General features: G+C 42.8%; 1 protein-coding gene across 1 annotated transcript; it reads right to left on the bottom strand.

The window, feature by feature from the left end:
• Positions 1-345: 345 nt before the first annotated feature.
• LOC309415988 (3-ketoacyl-CoA thiolase, mitochondrial-like) lies at positions 346-17588 on the bottom strand (the record flags this gene model as incomplete). Its single annotated transcript, XM_082013727.1, has 10 exons — positions 346-430; positions 872-1026; positions 1669-1739; positions 3990-4119; positions 5091-5266; positions 7259-7406; positions 8793-8909; positions 10637-10765; positions 13402-13568; positions 17501-17588. 10 exons carry the CDS (start codon positions 17586-17588, stop codon positions 346-348), a joined length of 1266 nt encoding a protein of 421 aa, XP_081869853.1.
• Between the last annotated feature and the right edge of the window lie 5520 nt (positions 17589-23108).

The following is a 23108-nucleotide window of genomic DNA, read 5'->3' as shown; positions in this document are numbered from 1 at the left end:
GCTTAAAAAGCTGCACTGACTGCTATTTTAAGGCAGGTTTGGTGAAAGTTTGACAGGCAATTTCCTCAGGAAATTAAAAGAATTTTGCCTACAGAAATACATTAACTTTGATTGAAAAGAGACTATTAGAAAATACTTGATCAGTGTGAAATTATATTGATGTTACACTTCCTTTAGTTAGAAAGACATTAATGAAACTTTTTGTTCAGAATTCAGACTTCTCAGCTATTCCTTTACCTTGCAGGAATGGCACAAAATGAAGGCAGGAAGTGATGCTTTATGTCACAAAAGACAAGTTTCTCAGGGAATTAGTAATGCAGGCAACATTGCAGTCTCCAGAATCTCTCAGGCCGTGTTCTCAATGATAATAGCAATACCTTGTCCACCGCCAATGCAAGCTGACCCAACCGCATATTTCCCACCACGACGCCTGTACAGAAAAAGTAACAGGTGAAAATTATTCACATTTATGAAACTAAGCTTATCAGGCAAGCCAAAAAGAGTCAAAATTGCTGAAAATGGACTAAAGGAGAAAGAAGGTGATGACAAAGCCTTTAAAATGCACCCTGTTAAGAAAAGAACAGACTTTGCTCGAAGGCCTTTTCAATAAAGGAAACCTTCCCACTGACTACTGTGGGCTTGGATCAGATCTAGAGGAAGCAAAAAATCCTGCGATGACAACAGAATGGAATATGAGGCATGCTGCAGGACCTAGACTACAGCACAAAGGTAACAAATTTGTACAGAAAGCGAGTTTTAAGTCAACAGACTGGAAGATTTTAGTTGCACAGTATCCATACTAAAAATCTTTTGCAGGTGTAAATACATCAGCATTGCATTCAGTACCAGCAGCTACTGGCTACGTACGTACCTTAATTCATGAACCAGATGAGCTGTGATCCGTGATCCTGAAGCACCCAAGGGATGACCTATAGCGATGGCACCACCGTTGACATTGGTTTTCTCAGGGTCAAGGCCCAAAACCTTTTCGACAGCTAGATACTGAGGTGCAAATGCCTCATTCACCTAAAACATCACAGAAACAACACAACTGTTCATGTCTGACTTTCCACACAAGCTTTCAGCAGCGTGCATGCACACAAAATTAAATGAGATGTGCTTCTTCTCCAGGTAATTTTGATTGACAAAAATATTCAACATTGTGTTTATAAAAGCGTACTCAGACAACATACAAACTGTCAGGCCAGCCCAGTGTAAACTCAAATCTTTCTAGCACATGTGATACAAAGCAAGTATGTAGTATATTTTATTTAAAAAAGAAAAAGGCACGGTATATTCTGATGTGGTATGTTCATAAAGAGCCTACTACTCTGACAAAAAACGGCCTTGTTCAAAATGGAGAAGTGTGACTAACTTAAAACATCAACAGCCCAGACAACAGAGTAAAACCTCATGTCACATGAGGATATTTTTTCCCATGGAATGCTATCACGCCGTTTTCAATTTCCACGTGCCTGGGATTTTTGTAATGACTGTGCAACTGCGCGGCAGAAAGCAGATGGATCGAGGTCAGGCAGGCGAGCTAGGAGCGGTGGGCTCCAGACATGCGGAAACGCCTTCCTTGTGATGACGGGCTACGTGTAAGAGTGGACTGTTTCTGCTAAAAAGATCAGGGGTAACCTCAGTGTTCACATTAGAACTCCTTACCTCTACCAAATCCATGTCCTTCAGGGTCAATCCTGCTTTCTTCAGAACCTCAGTAATGGCAGGTACGGGGCCTATTTGGAAATTGTATACACAGTTAAATAAAAAATAAACAAATAAAGGCTTATAAACCTGTTATACATAGGACAGCTTCATAAAGGCAGATCAGATTGCCTCCCATGAGCCTCTGTGCAGCCAATGAATTCTGGATATGCTACTCACCTGCTTTATTAGGTGGTAAGAGAACTCTTAAATCTCAAAACTCTTTGGCAGCTTTCTCAACACACTGCCAGGGAAAGTTAGGAGTGTCACTACTGCTGCACAGCTAAGTTGATAAACACACTCACAGCTTTCAAGTCAAGAGAATTGACAGTCCCCAGCCAAATAAAATAACTTCACAACAGTTTTGAGGCATTCTCCTTCCCAGGACTCTTGGTTCAGCTTATTCTTTCCTCACAACTTGCAACCTCCACGTATACAAAAAAGAAAAAGGCAGGCTGTTCTCGAGTTTGCTGGTCATGTGTTTAGTTATGGGTATTCTTGTTTTGGTGTTCTTAATAGAATTTATCTGAAAATCTTCCAGTCAAAAAAACTAACAATAAAATGTTCCCTTGGACTCAGGTCCCAGCCAGCTGAAGACAGTAAGATTTTTTTTTTGAGAATATTCCAGAGTTTGGCAATGAAATTGTTGCCTGGAAGAAAGCTGGCATCTACGACCTAGTATAATCCATTAAGGGAGATTAATCTCAAAGTACAGCTACCTAAGGAAGGAGAAACTCAAAGATAATTTGAAAGGGCTAATTAGATATGTGCTTGTAGGACAAAAATACTGAGGTGTTAGATGGTAGCTGATCATTAGCCAAAAAAACCAATCCTAAACCACAAACAGTCCTAAATGCTATCTCACTACCAAAAATGGTGTTGAAACCTCATAGCTCAAAGAATTTAAAAAAAATTGATAGAAGTAAATGACCAGACACAGAAAAATTAAAAGAAGAAAGGGCCCAGTTCAAAGCTCAGTGGATTATTAGAAAGCCTCAGGCAGCCTAATACTAGACTCTCAATGCATCTCATTACGGATGGATTTTAGTATGCCTGTTACGCGTGAGAGTAATGGGAGGATCTCATGGGGACAATACAAAGACCATTAATGACAGCCAACTAGACTTTTTTCCCCCCTTTCTCTCTCTTTTTTTTTTTTAAATAATGAATTCTCATTCTGCCTCATTGTGAGGCAGGACTCCCTATCACTGTCAGTATGTGAAAGGGCAGTTGCTCAGTCTGAGCTCCTGTTCTCAGATCTGTTGCTGTCATGTCGATGAATCTCATCTGGTCTTTTTGAGTTGCTGGGGACAAGCTGTGGTGTTAAGGAGTTAGGCTACTAACTGTTTCTCCGTATGATTTATGAAGTTTTTAAACAAGCTAAAAGAGTTGCCTGACCTAGAAAGAATGCGCTGGTTTAGAAAGCACAATGATAGCGTGAAGTCTAGCGAAAGAAACCCTCCCTCTACATTTGCTTTGAAGGTTGTGTTAGATAGTCTGATCAAGAAAACAAATCTGACAATGCTTCATTTGCATTTCTACTGACAGATGGAACCAGTCAACAATGACCTCTCTGAACAGGATGGCAGAAAGGAAAAGCAATGCTGGGATACAATGCTGTCTACAAACTAAGCAGAAGGGAAAAATCCTGGGGTGTCTGGATTGGCTTTGAGGGTTTGTTTGCATTAACAGCTACTTGATTAGGAAGCATAAAATATGGGTCTAACAAAAAAGGAGTAGTTGGTTTGCCAAAATAATACCTGAAGAGATGTGTGTCCTGGAATCCCTTCTTAGCTTGGACAACTGAGTAATTGCTGAAAGGTGTACACATAGTCAATACTCCTTAAGCAAGAGGTGAGGAAGACAACTCACAGTTACACATTTAATAATGGGATTTAAAGCTTACTGGAAACTAGGGTGAATTTCAGAAAAAAAACTGTTTCAAAAAAAAAAAGAAAAAAATTTTCTTGAGTTACTAACACAGAAAGTAAAAAAGGAAAAAAAAAAGGTGCCTGGGGGACTATAGTTCAGTGCTAACGCTATAGGTCAGGCACTGCACATACCCCTTTAACCTAACTGAGGAGTAAGTCAGTCCCTCTGGGTAAGAGGGAGGGACTGATGCAGTGGAACAGACAGCGTCCCTGTAGTAAGCCACACAGACGTCTTCAGAGCTACCAGACTCAGCATGCTGCAGCCTCCCTTTCTTTCCTTCAGAATGTCCACCACAAGAATATTTTAATGCTGCTTGATGCTATAAAATAATGTGCTTTATTGCAACTTACCAATGCCCATTATGGAAGGGTCACAGCCAGCTGAGTGATAGGCTACTACTCTTGCCAGAGGGGTAAGACCATGCTTTTTAAGTGCTGATTCACTGGCAATGACAACTGCACCAGCTCCATCACATACCCCCTTGCAATAAGAGAGAAAAGCACTAAGAAGTGGAGAAAATGCAAACAAACAAAATACCCCCCCACTTTAAACTAAATATGCCCCTCAAAAAGAGCTTGAATCCGAGACACTATTATTAACATTTAACAAACAATTGTATTAGTGTTTATTCAAAACAACAAACCACAATCTTTCGCTATTCTGTGGACTGCGAAAGGAAGTTAAATACAGATGTTTAATTAATTTCAATGTTTTAGAAAAGTAAAATACATTTTTGCCAGTTAAGGTATCCCTTACACTGGAAATATTCTGTAGACTTGCAAGGGCACTATTAATATTGGATAATGTATGTGCTATTAATTATAAAAGATACTTCACAGAAATTCATACTTACTGTGGCTATGATCTATTTTAGGCAGGAATTCAGATTATATGATCACAGTGGTCCTTCTGGCCCAAAGAACATGAATCAATTGATTAAGATAATGACTGTAAGGGGAACAGTCTGTAATGACATGCTGCTAAGCGCCCAGGCTACTCTGGGTAAGAGCAAAATGTGGTTTGGACTACAGAGGATACTAACTGTGGTACAAACCTGAGCAGCTGCAGCACGCCCACTGATACAATGCATGATTTGTAAAGCAAATGTTCAGTAATTGTTGCCCCCCGAAGAATGTAGAATGGCTAATTCTACACAGGTGCTCCAGGTATCAACTGCGTAATTGAAGGCTGATGAGGAAGTGTCAATACCTCACTAAAAGAACAGTGAAAATCCACAGCACCAAATTTTAGGACAGAGGAGCAGACCAGTCCTACCATCTTGGGGCTGGAATAGTCAACCGGGGGCATTCAATTGCAGAATTAGAAATCATTTTCATCAGGAGACACCACTGTCAGCCAAAGGCGGCTCAGTGAGACATAAATACAGCTACAATAAATTTGGAGAACCTTAGAGGTGACACTTTCACAACCCAAGGCTTTGACGTACTCACTGAAGCATTCCCAGCAGTCACCGTTCCATCCTTTTTAAAGATAGATGGGAGTTTTGCCAATTGTTCCAAAGTGGTCTGGGGTTTTGGGTGCTCATCCTTTTGCATACTTTCTTTCCCCTTTTTCGTTTTCACTTCAATTGGTGCCATCTCAGCATTAAAGTAACCAGCATCATGAGCTGCAACCACAAAAAGGAAAATAAAAGGACTCTGATAAAAATATCAAGATGATTGCGCAGCATGACCAATAATCTTATTTTCATGTGCACACAACTTTTGCTCTATTTTAACCAAGAGTTCAGGGACAGTACTGTTTATGCTTTATTTTGCTTAAATAGGCTGGCTGGTGTTTTATTTTTGTTTGTTTTTTTAGAAACTGGGCAAAACCCCTACAAATACATTGTCAAACTTCTCCAAAGAAAGTCTCAAATATTGAAGTGTTATTTCAGCTTTAAATAACTGAACTCTATTTTTTTTTTTTAACCACTAGGTTTATTTTTGGTACACATTCCCTTGTATTGTTGCTTTATTCTACAGCTCTGTCGCTTATCAGAGGGCTGAGAAGCTGTACATCACACTCAGAGGGGAATGTGGAAAAAAATCCTGAGCCATATTTTCTCTGTTGATCACCAGCGTATCTATTTGATATCAATTAAAACCCTGTCCAAGCTGCTCCTACACAGGATCTCTCAGTGAAGTCACAGTCTTAGAATGGGATTCAGCTGCCTAAACAACCTGAGATAACTCAAGACGTTGTACATATCTAGGATGCCCATGAGAGCATCTGGCCACATTACCTAAGACAACATTAGATGCCAATATTCAGGCAACTAGACACGACCTTTGTGTCCACAATGTTGATGTGAAAACACAGATTTAAAAGCAAAACAACTCCTGTCTCCCAAATTGAACCAATTGAACCAAGACTCCTAGCCACTTCAAATCATTCTACAAATGCTACTCTAAGGGACTTAAAACTAAGACACTGAAACTGCCATATCTGATATTTTTTATCTACCTCTGAACTTTCTCAATATATTCTGCAACATCTTTTTCTTTCCTGATTACCCACAGGACTCTCTCTCTAGTGTGGAATAAGACGAATCGGTCATAACAAGCAGAAGTAAAACCAGCAAGGCAAGATCCTAGAAAACAAGAAAGAAGCAAAGCCTCCTCAGGGGTACAGTTTCTAGCAAAGGCTCCACGAGTTAGGAGTTAGCTAACAAGGTCAGCAGGGAAGGTAACACACGACTGAGAAGAGTTACAAGAAGCACTGCTACACCCATTGAAAAAAATACAAAAACTTCCTTCAAGAACAGCAGGTGTTAAAAAGCACCATCATTAGAATCTAAAAGTACGCTTAGATCTTTGCTTCTTATGTTCATCTTTGGGTTGCAACGTACGTTGAAGTCCCAGGGTGACCACTACACATTCCGCTGGCTTTGGGCCTACCATCCTGTTTACGCTATCAATCAATATCACAGTAACCCAATACCTCCGAATTCTGACTTTGGCCATGTAAAGCACCCAGAGAACAGTTTAAACACAGGTGCTGAACAAATATCCTCTCTTCAGATTCCATCTGTTCTAACTGTTCAAGGGCTGTAGAATAGCACATGATTTGCAAAAGAAAGAAAAAGGATTTAGATCAATTATAGCACATGCTGGCATGCAACGAGGATGTGGGCCACTGTGGGATAGGACTGTTCTGCAGTGAAGTGGAAAGAAAGGAGTCAGGCAGGCCTGGGACAATGCTGCTCTGCTCCAGGGAAGACAAGGGCAAGGCATCCCACCAAAGGGGCACCAAGAAACTACATTCAGGAACACAAATCCTGTTCAGGCAGGAGGTGACATGTGACAGGCCAACAGCGTTTGCTGCTTGAACAGCTACTGAACTAGGAACTGTGAAAAGCCAGTGGAAAGGGGCTCGTTACCAAACCTGCTGATAGGCACAACACCTGACTATATTCAAAGTCAAACCCCATAGGAGCGGGCTACATGTATCACAGGGCATGCAAAAGCACGAACTACAGTATCTGCCAACCAAAAGACAAATTACATGAAGATGCACGAGCTACACAAAACTTAAAAAAGACTTTGAATCAATGTTAAAAACTGACTAGATTTGAAACTAGTGTCATATAAAGACTTCCATTCCTACATTTACTAACCAGCTTTGCATCTCTGTTGCGTTTTGAATGCGTATCGGTCACAGTCCTCTCGGGTGATGTTGTATTTTGCAGCCAGATTTTCAGCTGTAACTGCCATAGGTATTTTAACATGCGTATCTGTTAGACCTTCCCACAATGTGTCTTCCAACTGCATGGAACATTATGAAAAGAAAATTATAAAGCGCAGCAATATTAACATTTATTATTCACAGCTTCTAAGGATTCATCAGCCTCCTGAAGACTAACGTCTCTTTGTAAAATTAACTCAGGTTACCTACAGGTACTTTATTTAAATTAGAACAAAACCACTGCAAAACAGTATGCAAGTTCTTGTGTGTTATTTTAGTTAATCTACATTGTGCTCTAGTGTGGTTCTTTCCACTCACATGTAGCCCTGAGAGGTTTGGGAAAAGCTTATGATTCTTAGCATTTCAGCATATTTCACTGCTGCATAAATTATTTATTAGAGATCCATGAAAAAACACATCTGTCTTCCTGGTTACCAAGAAGGAAAGGTGAGGAACTGTGAAAAGGCACAGCAGCCTACTGATTCTTTGGCTCCTTCTCTACTGTCAGGTAAAATCACCTTACTTGAGTCAAAGGTTTCTGTGGGTAAAACATCTCAGGTGAGAAAATACCCAAGCCTAACTTCACTTAACCTGATAAAAGCAAGCCCAGTCAGTCCAGACGGGTTTTGTCATCTCTCTGTCACCACTAAAGTTCTGCAAGATAAATCACTCATTCATCTGCAACTCTATAACTCAATTACTTCATGATAAGAACCCAGTGGCACCTATGGAGACTCAGTGTATCAGCAACCTTGTGAAGGTGTTCTCTATAGGAACTGAGGCCACAGAACAGAGTCAAGCATACTTTGTATTCACCACTTTCACAAGGGAAAAACAGCACAGAAAAACTGAAATATCCTAATTTACCGTTTTGATGTCAGTTATGACCACTGAGTAAATGGTAATTATCAGAGCAGAACTGGATCCTGTTGCAAATTTCCCATGGTATTCACCAAGGATTTCTCTTCAGAAGAAAATGGAAAAATAACTTATCTTTCAATGGATTTCACTTCAAGTTTCCAGTTGACAGATGCTTACAACTTGGAGGCATACGTGTTCTTTACCAGTCTATCTACCTGTTGCTACCCTTACTAGCTTTACCTAAACTGTGTATGCCTCTACTTTGCAGCCTCTGAAAAAGTTTTTATATTATATACAGTACTTTGATGGGATGTACCACGTGAACTAAGTTTTGTGTCTGAGTTTATTGACACATTTAACATGGAACAGGAATGCAAATATGGTTTTGGAAAAGCTAGAAAACTGGCACGCTTAACAAAATTGCCTGAACCTACTGTTTTGATAATGTCTGAATACTGGATAAATGCTTTGAACAACTAAATCCAGATCTAATCTCCAATATTTCATTTGCAAAGATATAGTGTCCACAGGCCTGATACTGCTGCTCTGTAAACATGACTTTATTCAGGGTAAAAAAAAAAAAAAAGTAAAAAAACCTACTAGACCTTGAGTTCTGCTCCTAATCTGGTTCCGAATCGAATGTTTCGAACAGCGTAAGGAGCCTGGCTCATATTTTCAGCTCCACCACACAGAACAACTTCTGAGTCGTTAAGGCAAATTTCCTGTTAACAGAAAAACAAAACAGATATAGGACTTAGATTGCTCTTTTTGTAAGACAGTAACAACTGTTTTAGAAAAACACCTTGTCACCTACAAAGCCACACACAGAACGAATTCAAGCTTAGCAATGTGTATATTTATGAAGGGTTTACCCTTCTACCAAGATTGGGGTCTATCTCTTTCATTATGTGTTCCTTCTTCCTCCTTCCAGCAAGGAACAACTACATAAATGAGGGAGGAAGAGAATGTGGGTGCACACATGTGACAGGACGGAGTAAGAAAGCCATTAAGCATCTCCATGCTTGTGTGGTTGGGTTCACAGATGGATGAGCCTTTTTTTTTTTTTGAGCTCCTGATCTTCTCAAAAGGAACACAAATTAAACTTCAAAGCCTGAAACTAGACCTTGACATCATTTTAGAAAACATTAGCTAGATAAACTGCCAAAAAAACCCCCCAAAACACACTAATTCACCATTGGCAAAGTGCACAGAACCTAAAAGCCCTAATTCCTAAATGCACCATTTAGGTGCACTCAAAAAAGCACTCAAAAATTCTGCTTCCTTAAAATGATCGACTCAGTTGAACAGTTAAGGTTATTTGTGTACTGGAATGGAAGCAGATGAAATTATCTTGATATGTGTTTGAGATGACTAGTTAATAATTAGTATGAGTGATTTGTACTAATACATGCTGAGATGCTTCCTACAGTTACCAAAAACTTTGTGCACGTTTAAGCAGCTCAAAATAGAAGCTGCAGCTTCATTGTGTGCCAGTGAAATACCACAACATTAGTTGCACTGATGAAATGCTGTCTTTAGAAAAGACCTCACAACCATACTTTCAATATAAGTGGTCAAATTCTCCAACAGATTTTTTCCAGTGTAGACTAATGTGTGTATAGCCTTTGCAGAAAGCAGTAGAAAAAAAGACTTAGATGGCTATTATTGTAAACGTGTAACCTCAACTCTACATTGCTTTCCACAATTTTTCCTCTAGAGGATCAGATCTAAAACACTTTTCTAGCCAATGGGAACTTTAAATAAAAAACCCAAAACCAAAACACCACAACTATGTGGTTGCTCAAATATTCATAAAATACCCTTTAATTCTGTAAAGTCTAGATCACTGCTAGTTGTAGACCCCTGGTCTGTACGAACAAATGAAATAAAAATCACCGTACCATCTTACTCTGTGGTTTTGGCCAACCACTCAAAGAGAAGTTGATTTTATTCTGTTTTAGAAGAAATGACGCTATAAATTATCTAACTCATGAGAAGGTTTGGATCTTCGAACAAAAAGACTCTTAAAAAGCACAGGTTGCTGCTTACATAGATAGCTTGGTGAGAATATAAGCAATGGTCAGAAGATGAAAGCCTCCGGTTCTGGTTCTGATGCCCAATAATTCCAATTCATACAAACAGGATCACAGAATGCAACTATTGCGCTGCTGAGCTCTATTTCACTGGCTAACACTTGTTGCATTCCTTATCTTAAACTCAAAATAGCTACAATCATGATTTTTAAAATCAGCCACAAAATACGGCACTGTAGAGGCTGAACTCCTGCACAAAACCATGCTGGACAATTGGAAATCTCTACCAGTGGTAGCTAAAAATCCATGTTAAGAGTCATCCCAAACACGAAGCACATGTTCCCACACATGTCTCTCCTCTCATTTTAACATTCTGATAAAGGTTACAATGAATACAGAAATACAGGGCTTTGTACCTGACATCCACTGGCAATGGACTGGAAACCAGAGCCACAAAGTCTGTTGACAGTGAGGGCTGGAACTGGAACAGGAACTCCCACACGTAAACCAACATGTCTTGCAATATAAATCGCATCTGCGGAGCTCTGCAGATAGAAGAAACAGGAGGTTTTGTTACACTCTTAATTTCTTTGGAAAGTAAGTGCCTTGATGAAAAGTCAGAATGGTGTAATTGCACCACTGCTAGAAGGTAGCGTACATTCAACAGAAATCCTACTAGTCATAAGCAGTACTTTGATTCACTTCAAGAAGACACTGCCCTATAGGATCAAAAAGGGCCAATGTCTTAACATGCAGTTTAAAGAAACTGTGTGTCATAAAAGCTAGACATCAGGCCAAAAATGGGACAACAGATGTTAAGACTGAAGTCAGCAACTTAATCATCTTATGTTTTCCCTTATCCCTTATTTTCACAACAGCATACACACAACAGACTGACATAAGACCAGATCCTAACAGGCAAGCACCAATTGTTCAAGGTAAATTAAAATTGCTCACACTAACAGGGGAAGGCCCCCAAAAAACAGACAGTCTGGAAAATGCAGAGATACCATTGCTGCTTAATAGCCACTTTGCAAAACTTCATAACTGTGATGTTGTAATTGGAGGGACCTGGACAAGCTCGAGGAACAGGCCCATGTGAACATGATTCAACAAGGCAAAGTGCAGGGTCCTGCCCCTGGGTCGGGGGAACCTCCGGTATCAGCCCAGGCTGGGGATGAAGGGGTGGAGAGCAGCCCTGCCGAGAGGGACTTGGGGGTCCTGGGGGATGAAAAGCTGGACACGAGCCGGCAATGTGCGCTCCCAGCCCAGAAGCCAACCGTGTCCTGGGCTGCACCCAAAGCCGCGTGGCCAGCAGGGCGAGGGGGGTGGATTCTGCCCCTCTGCCCTGCTCTGGGGAGACCCCCCTGCAGGGCTGCGTCCAGCTCTGGAGCCCTCGGCACAGGAGAGACATGGACCTGTTGGAGTGGGGCCAGAGGAGGCCCCAGCAACGCTCCGAGGGCTGGAACCCCTCTGCTGGGAGGACAGGCTGGGAGAGCTGGGGGGGCTCAGCCTGGAGCAGAGAAGGCTCCGGGGAGACCTTACTGCAGCTGTCAGGGCTGAGAGGGGCTTAGAAGAAAGGTGAGGACAGACTTTTTAGTAGGGCCTGTAGTGACAGGACCAGGGGTGATGGTTTTAAACTAAAAGAAGGCAGATTCAGACTAGATAGAAGGAAGAAATGTTTCACACTGAGCAAGGTGAAACCCTGGCCCAGGTTGCCCCGAGAGGTGGTGGATGCCCCATCCCGGGAAACATCCCAGGTCAGGCTGGACGGGGCTCTGAGCAACCTGCTCTGGTTGCAGATGTCCCTGCTCACTGCAGGGGGGTTGCACTAGATGGCCTTGAAAGGTCCCTTCCCACCCGAACCAGTCTGTGATTCTATGACACTGGCCTCTTCTAACAATGAAATCTCATTCCTTCAAACTTTTCAAAGATGGTTCTATCAGACTAACAGCACTGCTCTAAGTTTGTAATGGATCTTTTCCAAACAGAGAGAACATTTATGCTCTTGGGGATCATGCCCTAAGCTAATATATATTTTAAAGACAAAGTTCTGTCCACAGTGCTACTTACCAATGCAAGTTCAGGAAAAAAAGAAATTAATCAAGCCACTTCTGCTGAAGAAGGAGAGTTTAAAATGGTCATACATTCACAGTTGTTGAAACTTAATCAAATAATACTTAAAAGGAATTCAGGACTAAAAAAAGAAAATCTATTGGCATGGGGAAGTATGATGCAAAGGAAAAGAAATGTAATTTCAACATGAAAAGACATTTTATTATGAGAATGCTATTTTTTTATGTGCAAGCATCACAAGAGATTTGGATGCAGCATTTTTCTTTTTTTCTAGGCCACAAACAGTTCTTACGAAACCTAGAAAGTTGAATAAAAGAAGCTGAGATGGTAGCTGTAGGAGACAGACTAAACAAAAGCTTCTCTTTCGGCTCAAAATCCTTCAGAAGGAATACTGCACGTTTGTTCACCTATCATGAAAGTTCTCAGGTATTTGTTTCTTCCGCACCCTTGAAACACTCATTGCAGAATAACAGTGCATACCCTTAATAACGATGAAGTCAGAATACAAAACAAAACCAGAAATGCTATTTGCTGTCTTGCCTAAAATAAAGAACTTCATCTAGATATGTGGATAATGGCAATTTTGCAATGCTGGTGCCCTGCATACAATAGCATTTACATCACAAGCTCTTTGGAAAAGATATGATTGTCCAAATGTCTCTGCCAACCTAGCCATGTATCCTTCCAGCTCAAAGTAAACTCATATTCACTCAAAAAAAAAATCTATAGAGAACTCAAGGGAAATGGACTCAAATCAGTTACAGTCTCCAGAAAGAAATGGATTTATCCAGTCCAGTGAAAACTCATTCAGTTACACAGTTCGAGTCATTAAAATAGCAAAAACATACCAGCGATTAGCAACTAACCATTTAATGAATCCAGATGTTTTTTGAAGGTCAACTTGTCCTAGTTTAAACTACCTTTGGTACTAAAAAAAGAAAGCTAAGCCTTGCTCCCAAATAATATCTCAGATCATGCACTACACTACCAAGGCTACTTACCCATTCCATTTCCACCCCTTTGGTTTATTCTTGGCAGCAAAGCAGAGGTAGAAAAGGAGACGACTGAAATAATCACTGACCAGTAAATTTTCCATGCTACCAACCTGCATGACACTGCCGACAATGACACTGTCAATGATCTCAGGAGAGACCTTGCCAGCAGCCAACGCAGCTCGAGTGGCATGTTCTGTCAGATCGGTGGCTGTGAAGTCCTTCAGCAAACCTCCATAGGTTCCGAAAGGAGTTCGCTTCGCTGCAACAATGAATACACCTGCAACAGAAGCAAGAATTATCCAGATGTACAGAGTCCAACAAATGGAAAATCACTAAGTCACCTTCAACTGGGTAACATCCTAAATTCACAAGAAGCTCCGTAAATACAGGCAATGTGAACCCACGCAGTTCAAGATAAATAAGATATAACAATGCTTTAGACAGGGAAGGTATGCAGAATCAATGGTCAGAAAGAAATGCTGGGAAAATTCCAGAAATACCTCTTTTCCATAAAGAGGTGTGAGAAAAACAGCTAGTTTGGATACCAGGCAGACAAAGGAGGCTGCCACACCACATCAGACATTAGTGCTAGCGTACCAAAAGCGTGAAAGTAACATCCATGAAATCCCACAGTGGACTCCTGTGAAATAATCAGATGAGGAACAGTTCTTTTAAGAAACAAAGAGGCCATTCCCTCATGCTAGAAAAATCAGCAGACTTTTGGCTTATTCTCTGAAATAGTTTTCACAAACAAAAAAACCCACAACAACAAAGCAAAATTAAAAAAAAACCCTATGTATATGCATTTTAACTTTGATTCCTTTAACTTAAGAGGAAAAACATTCCCTAATCAAAAACTTCATGCTATTTCCAGAATTATATAGGTCACTTAAACTACATAAACTGGAAGCATCAGTCTTCCAGTTTGAGAAGAAAATCTAGTTTTCAATAGACAGGAGAGTGTGCGCAAAGCACATGTGTAAAAATGCCTTGGCCAGAAGTAGTCTGCATGAATTTCAGCTCGGGAGAAGCTGTCTCTGAACCAAACTGAACACCTACTGACTGCGTGCCACAGCGGCAATCTGCTTCTGCGTGCGGAAACAAGTCGGAGGCAGCCTGCGAACTTTCCCCCAGTTGAACAACAGAGCTCACACCCCGCAGCTACAGCTGCCACGGAACATCCATGGCTATTTTAAGTAACACTAGAAGGATGTACACTGATATAAGAATGAAGGCAAACTAAAATGTCTGTTCTCTAAGCTGTTCACGAACACTGTTTTCAGGCCTTCTGTTAGAGGCCGTGTGATATATATTCTTTGGCTGGTTTGCGAGAGAGAGGGTGCTCTTCTGTCTCTTGTATTTGGATCCCAGACTATGTGATTTATAGGAAAAGGACCTTCCAAAATGGTGAAGGTCAAGCCTGCTCTGCTGACAAGGACTGGAACACAATGCTGGGATCTGAAACAGTCAATGAATATGCTCAGCAGATCATCTGGGCAATACCCTGAAGTAGACTAAGCAAGAATTGCAGCTTCAAGGATAGGGACAACTGTGAAAAACGGTTGTGGTTTTCCAAGCCATGAAGATAGCAAAACACCCCCACACCCTGATGCTGCCCATGGGCTTCTTTCTGGGGTACCCAGAAGACCTTAAAAAGAAGTCTTCGCTAACCACACTACTGTTGCTCCCTTAAAATGTGGTGCTGACATGGTAACTATTAAAAAACTGAGAGAAGCAGAATTTACTTCCTCAAAGGAATAAATAGCTGCTATTACACACCCAGAAAGCCCACTCTTTTCAGGTTTTTAAGTGTAGAGGAAACACCAGAGTCATTAAAACCACCTATCTCAAGAGGCCTCTGTATGCTCAGAGGTCTGAAAAGTAACAAAGCTGGTACTGCAAGGAAGGTCCTGCACCCAGCTTTGGAACACATGCTCGGAACTGACTCCTTGTATACACACAGTGCATGCTATATCCATCATCGTTTCTCACTCTTTCATTTAATCATCATCCAGTTGACACCAGCAAGTAATTCAGTTTAATCCCAAATAATTCTTAATCCATTGACTGAACATTTTTTACTTTGGTGTGAACCCCTACAAGTTTTTTTTTAACAAAGGTGAGGATGCTTTAACTGATTTATATTTATGGAAAACCGGTGTGTTCAACACAGTCACTGCAGAATTAGTCCCTAGACTCTCTAAGTATTCAGGTGACAGATTTAAACTCAGACCAGTAGTTTTCATTTAACTATCCAAAATGTATTGTATTAGCAATAACTTACTGAATGTTAAGTTTGAGTCTTCATTAAATGTTAACAATGCTTGTAAAAAAACCAAACAACTTAGCTCTTTCAAGGATGATCTCACATTCCTAAGCTTATCTTCCCTGCAGCAAAGTAGGCCTTAACACTCATACTGCCACCACATCTCCTGTCCACCGATTCCTGTCCCTCTGTCTCCTCCAAAATTGCACCAGCACAGCTGGTTGCAAGGCTTTGCTGTGGACCAGCTCAGGGACCTGACCAAGCTAAAAGAACTTGTCATCCTCCCTTTTGGCCAGGCTGTTGGTTATCCATATTTATTTGCTGAATCACATACACCATGTTGCCTTACAAACAAACAGTCCGGGGGCGACGATGGAACTTTGCCCTTAAATCTTCTTTCCCAATAACACCATATCTCTCTTTCACACAGGCTGCTCACTGCTACCCACTTCTGCACAATAGCACCGTGAGGCCAAAGCGTAACCCACAGCAGGTCACGCAACTGCGGTAGCTGAAGACTAACATAGAGTCAGTAGAAAATGAGAGGCTAATTTTTATTTGCGTCAGTTCTGGGCCCGAGTTCACCTTCTGGCTGCTCAATAAAACAGTAATTCCAGACTAAGAGAGAAGGCTGGACTGAACTAGCAAGGGAAGAAGCACAACCTGTGTTACGTTGAATTAAACTGTCCACATAGCCATTCCCCTAAGGGTCTATTACTCCAGAATCTGCCTAATTTTGCTTGCTTGGAGAAAAATCTACAAATGCTACTCCCTCCACAAAACTTCAGGAGGGGCAACAAGGGGTGGCTGAAGTCCTGACTGAAAAATATTGTGGCAACAGATAAGATCCTGAAACAAGCACAGAAAACAAACATCAAACAAGTATGGGCAAAGCTGCTCTCTGTATTATCCAGTTCAGTAGAGCAATACAGAAGTGCTGCAAGACTGACCAGCCAGGCTTTCAGCACTGAAACCTCAAACCATGATTTACACATATGTTATTATTTAGGTACAGTCTGCCAAGTAGCAAAGCACTGTCAAGTAAGTAGAAAGCCCTGTTTTAATAGATTCCAATTTTGTTTTTAAACAAGATCAGGTATTAAAGGGCATATCGATCATACTTTTAAGAGACACAAACTTTAAACCATGTAGAGAATAAAGTAGCTCTTTACACAAAACACTTTCGGGAACTGTTGGCACTTTACAAACAGGGTTTATCCTGCACTGTTAGTGCTAACACAGGCAGAGTTTGACTTTGACAAGCGACACTTTCAGTCACCGACGCTTCTGGTGTCACTTTTAGAGACTTCTAGTCACTGTACATAGACCTGGCCCGCTACTGGACATATACACACATCCTTTGTTAAATGTTTGTACCGTAACTGGCTTAAGCACTGCAGAAAGTCAAACACAGTACAGATTATATTCAAACAGTGCTCAATACAGAGAGGCTTGCGACCGACACCCTGTGCCCCTTCTCCACCCTGTGCACCGAAGGCAGGTTGGTGCTTTTCGAAAGGTCGCGTTTCTTTCCAGCTGTTTATCGTACGGATGCTGACACAGCATGGACAAAACAGTGGGGAGGAAATCCCCCCCGAGGGTCAGGAACGGCTTCAGAGGCTCCATTTTGGATTTTCTGATGGACAACACGAGCTGCCGCCGGGTTACGGGTCCCTACGACCGGTCCGCCAGGGCAGGGCCTGCCCCGGCAAGGCGCACTCCGGCCCCCCAGGCGGGCCGGCCGGGACAGCCGCGGCGCCGCCGGTCACCTTTGCCTCAGGCCCGGCCCAGCCTCCCCAGCAGACGGACCTGCCCTCACGGAGCCAGGCCGAGCCCCGCTCCCCTTGAGGGACCGGCGGCCGCGTCACTCCCGCTTGAAGAGCCAGGGACCCCCGATCCCCCCCACGGTGCCCGGGGGCCGCCCGGGCTGACAGGGGCCTCACCCCGCAGGAGCGCCATAGCCGCACCGCTCCGCGCCGCTCCGCCGTCTGCCCGCCCGCCCCCTCGCCTGCGTCTATACGTGCCGCACATTCGCCACGCTGGGGGCGGAAGAGGCAGGTACATACAGACGGCGCTTTTAAATTTATTTAAATTTATTTATTTATTTATTTATTTATTTAACTTCTACTTGATTTGATTTCTCCCTCCTCCCCCTACCCCCAGCCCTGCCCCTGGAAAAGGGCGGTGCAGGCTTTGGCGAATCGGCGGAGGAAGAAGCGGTGGGCGGGCGTCGCTGACCCCGCGGAGTTGCCCTGGCAACGGCAGCTGTGGCGGAGGGAGGCCCCGAGCGGCGACGGGCGGAGCGAACCTGCTCCGCCCCGCCCGGACGCGGGGCCGCCTCGCCGCAGTCCGCGACGAGCAGCCGCCGCGCGAGCCGAGTTCCGCGGGACCGGTGAGGAAGCGGGTGCTGGGGAAGGCACCCGAGACCCGCGGGCGGCGGGAGCCTTAAGGGCAGCGCCCGTCCTCATGGGGCGAAGTCACACACCCTACTCTCCCCCCACCCCCAGCCCCCCCGCCCAGGCCCGGACGCCTCCATTAAGGAGGTTTCTAGTTCTGGGCTGCTTCACAGCCCATGGCTGCCCCAGCGCTGCCCAGATTTCCAAGGAGAAGAGCAGAATCACAGAACGGTTTGGGTGGAAGGGACCTTTCAAGGCCGGCCATCCAGTCCAACGCCCCTGTAGTGAGCAGGGACATCTCCTTGATTGACCAACCTGATCTCCTTCTATGACCAGGTGACCCGCCTAGTGGATGAGGGAAAGGCTGTGGGTGTTGTCTACCTGGACTTCAGTAAAGCCTTTGACAGCGTCTCCCACAGCATTCTCCTGGAGAAACTGGCGGCTCGTGGCTTAGACAGGTTTACTCTTCGCTGGGTGAGGAACTGGCTGGATGGCCGAGCCCAGAGAGTTGTGGTGAACGGCGTTAAATCCGGCTGGCGGCCGGTCACAAGCGGTGTTCCCCAGGGCTCGGTTCTGGGGCCGGTCTTGTTCAGTATCTTTATTGATAATCTGGATGAGGGAATCGAGTGCTCCCTCAGTAAGTTTGCAGATGACACCATGTTGGGTGGGAGCGTTGATCTGCTGGAGGGTAGGAGGGCTCTGCAGAGGGATCTGGACAGGCTGGATCAATGGGCAGAGGTCAAGTGTATGAGTTTTAATAAGGCCAAGTGCAGGGTCCTGCACTGGGGCCACAACAACTCCATGCAACGCTACAGGCTTGGGGAGGAGTGGCTGGAGACAACCGGCTGAACATGAGCCAGCAGTGTGCCCAGGTGGCCAAGAAGGCAAACAGAGTCCTGACCTGTATCAGCAATGGCACGGCCAGCAGGAGCAGGGCAGGGATCGTGCCCCTGTACTCAGGACTGGTGAGGCCACACCTTGAATCCTGTGTTCAGTTTTGGGCCCCTCACTACAAGAAGGATGCTGAGGTGCTGGAGCGTGTCCAGCGAAGGGCAGCAGAGCTGGTGAGGGGGCTGGAGCAAAAGTCTTATGAAGAGCAGCTGAGGGAACTGGGGTTGTTTAGTCTGGAGAAGAGGAGGCTGAGAGGAGACCTTATCGCTCTCTACAACTACCTGAAAGGTGGTTGTGGCGACAAGGGTGTTGGTCTCTTCTCCCAAGTAACCAGCGATAGGACTAGAGGAAATGGCCTCAAGTTGCGCCAGGGGAGGTTTAGATTGGATATTAGGAAAAATTTCTTCACCAAGAGGGTGGTCAAGCATTGGAACAGGCTGCCCAGGGAGGTGGTGGAGTCGCCATCTCTGGAAGTGTTCAAAAAACGTGTGGATGTGGCACTTCAGGACATGGTTTAGGGAACATGGTGGTGCTGGATTAATGGTTGGACTTGATGATCTTGAAGGTCCTTTCCAACCTTAGTGATTCTGTGATTCTGTGAACTAGAGCAGGTTGCTCAGAGCCCCGTCCAGCCTGACCTGGGATGTTTCCAGGGACAGGGCATTGACCACCTCTCTGGGCCACCTGGGCCAGGGGTTCACCTCGCTCAGTGTGAAACATTTCTTCCTTCTATCTAGTCTGAATCTGCCCTCTTTCAGTTTAAAACCATCACCCCTTGTCTTATTGCAACAGGCCCTGCTAAAAAGCCTGTCCCCATCTTTCTCCTCAGCCCCTCTCAGCCCTGGCAGCTGCAGGAAGGTCTCCCCGGAGCCTTCTCTGCTCCAGGCTGAGCCCCCCCAGCTCTCCCAGCCTGTCCTCCCAGCAGAGGGGTTCCAGCCCTCGGAGCGTTGCTGGGGCCTCCTCTGGCCCTGCTCCAACAGGTCCATGTCTCTCCTGTGCCGCGGCCTCCAGAGCTGGACGCAGCCCTGCAGGGGGGTCTCCCCAGAGCGGGGCAGAGGGGCAGAATCCCCCCCCTCGCCCTGCTGGCCACGCGGCTTTGGGTGCAGCCCAGGACATGGTTGGCCTTCTGGGCTGGGAGCACACATTGCTGGCTCATGTCCAGATTTTCATCCCCCAGGACCCTCTCAGCAGGGCTGCTCTCCATCCCTTTGTCCCCCAGCAAGAGTGTGGACTTGCCTTCTGCTCTCCTCCGTGTCCCTTGTCCATTAAAACCTCCCAACTGTGTGTACGGGATCTGCAAAAAACACCTTTCAAAGCTCTGGTGGTTGAAAATACATGTTGAGGTACGATTTATGTGCATAAAACCTTTAGCGGAACCACTCAGACTGGCTGGCAGAAGATGGGAGGATCAGTACAGCAATCAGCACAAAATTTTTATTTTGTGTACAAGTAAAAGTTGCAATATGTCTTTATTGATTCAATTTAAGTTTTATAAATTTGCTAGAAGAAAAAATGTTTTCCTGTGAACAATCCCATTTTTGATTAAAAAATAAAAATCTTGCAACTGCTTTCCCTACGTAATTCCAGCAATTTCCTGATTCTGGAGATGAGTGAATGGAACTTTGTAATGAAAAAAAGCAGAGGGTTTGACTGCATTTTCTCTCTCTGCCAGTGAGTTATCTCATTTAAGCACATGCACAGGGCTGGCACAGCATCCCCCCTTCTTCATTCCTTTGTCTTCAAGGCCATAAGATTCCACACTCAATTGGTTTCTAATTAGCTCATGATACTTAAGCACCTTTGAAATTAAGGTATAACTTCTAAACCTTCAAAGTCTTAAGTAAAAGCTTTGAGACTGTTCATTTGTGTTGGTAAAGTACTTTGTAGTTTTAAAATAGAAATGTTTCCAGTATACAGAAGCACATATTGAAAGGTGTATTTTATATATATATTCCCATTTTTGACCAAAAGACACAATTTCTTCAAAAGTGTTTATTTCACAAATTTTTTTATCCACAGCTGGATATTACAGTGACTCTTACAAGCATTTTCCTATAAACAAAGGTGTAGTTTACAGATTTTGTTCAGAATGGAAAAATATTTTATAAGCAGTAGTAATTCATCTACACTATTCACTCCTGTATATCATTCAACTTCTTTGAGAGCAGTTATACCTTCTGCTTGTTAAGGTAATGAGACTTCACAACCCCCAAACCAACCAAACAAAAAATAGACATTGCACTGTAGTAGTGCAATTTTCAACTTAATTTGAAAGTCTTCATCCACTGGCATTTACATTTTGAAATAAATGGTATACTCATTGGGGGATATGTCCTCTGGATTGTTTTACTTAATGTTGACATTGCTAGAACTTCTTTCAGGGGAAAACAACCCCAACAGTTTATGACTAATATACGTGAATCAAAGTTGGAGCAAAAAGGTTTGTGGCAGTTCATGCAATTAATTTTAATTAGGTTATCATTTATATGCAATGACAAAATGCTAATTTTTCAGTTAGATATGGTCTGAAAGAATAAGTTTGCACAGTTTGGTTCATTTACTATTGAAAATGGAGGAGAATGACCTGTTGTTTCAAGTGCATTTTTTTCACTTGGATCTTTTGCAAATCACACAGACGGAGGGTCATATCTTGCAAAGACTTTAGGTGGTGGTGTGATTTCAGTGTTTAAGTTACAGTATCAGGAAAGGGAGCCACTATGCTTAAGCTCTGAAACATGCCCACATTTTGCTACTGTTTCACTCGTACAAAGAACTCCTTTTAGGTAAGAGTGGAATAAGTTGGAGCAAAAAAATGTTTATGATGTAGAATTGCATAAATGTTCTTTTCTACAGTCAACTACTACAACAGCTTTATCAGCCACAAGATAAGCAACTTGGCTACAACATGCCAATAAAAGAAAAAAGAAAAAAAAAAGAAATTTTAAAAAAGCAAGTTTTTGGTGAAAATGAAGTGTGTACATCGTTCTGGATGCTTTTTGTAGGTCAGACAGCACATGCCTGAAATCACATGTGAAGTCTGGGTTGTGTAGTGGTGGTGGTTTGTGTAATTTGTTTTTTTGGGGGTTTCATTTTTGGTTTTTTTTTTGGTTTTAATTCCCAATAGTGCTTTTCTGAGATACATCATACATGCAAAAATCGGTATAGGTCAGTATTGTTTTTTGCCTAGGAACTTCAAAGTGTTTTTGCAGACCTCCTCAGAGTGAGATTTTTTTATAAGCAGACTTATAAATCTACAACTTTTTATGACAGAACAATAAAAATATTCCCACATTTTAACGCTTGTTTCAGAGAAACAGCAGTTGAGAAGTCAGTTACCTTAGTAACAGCTAAAGGCACACAGTGGGAAAGTGCTCAACTTAATAATCAATATTTAAAAATAAAGACAGATCTGGAAAACAGCCAGCTTTCTCAAAGCCAATGCTTTGTGTTAAATTTGTGCTTTAAACAAATAAAGTGCCAATCTGAGGAAAGAAAAGCATGCCTGAGCATAGCAATTTAACAAAATTAGCACTTAAAACCAAATTTTTAAAAAATTGCTAACAGAAAACCTATATTAAAGATACATTTCATACAGAGTCCTCTTCCGGATGGATTTTAATGGATAAACCACATTATCACAGACCACGACATTAAATCCCAATTCCCATCCATGCATACCAAGAGTTTTTAAGGAAGTGTCTTTGTTGTACATATAAATTGTCCTGAAAATGATCCTGAAAACATAAATGGTCCTGAAAATGCCCGTGAAAGACCATTATCCCCTAGAAGACCATTAACCACATTTTATAATTGCGATCAAGAACAAAATTGTTGCGGAAGAGGATTCTGCAGCAACCTGTCATTTAGTCTGAACGGTAAGCATTGGTTTAATCAACCTGTTGGGAATCGCACTCTGAGTAATTTACATCAGAGAGAGGTAGAGACCTGAAAAGCCTGAGAGCAAACTGCTGGCCTAAGGTGAATTCTGAGAAATACATTAAAACTGCCTTACAGAATGACTGAATTCTGCTTTATTTTATTTTTAAGCTGTGATGACTAGTCTAGTGTGGAGAAAAGGGATAAGATCTAATTAAAAAAATTAAATCCCGAGCATTGCAAAAACATTCATTTGTAAAATGTGAAAAGAGGTAGGAACAATAAATAAAAATATTGTAGATGAGCAAGCAACAGAAGAGCGTGGGGCTGCTGGGCGCAGACAGCAAAATGGTGGTGTTATCCTTCTTGTATCTGAAGGGGAGGTGAA

Source organism: Phaethon aethereus (genome assembly GCF_964289735.1).
Source record: "Phaethon aethereus genome assembly, chromosome: Z".
Taxonomy (NCBI): Eukaryota; Metazoa; Chordata; class Aves; order Phaethontiformes; family Phaethontidae; genus Phaethon; species Phaethon aethereus.
Note: the sequence above shows the minus strand (reverse complement) of the source record. Positions and strands in the feature narration are given on the sequence as shown.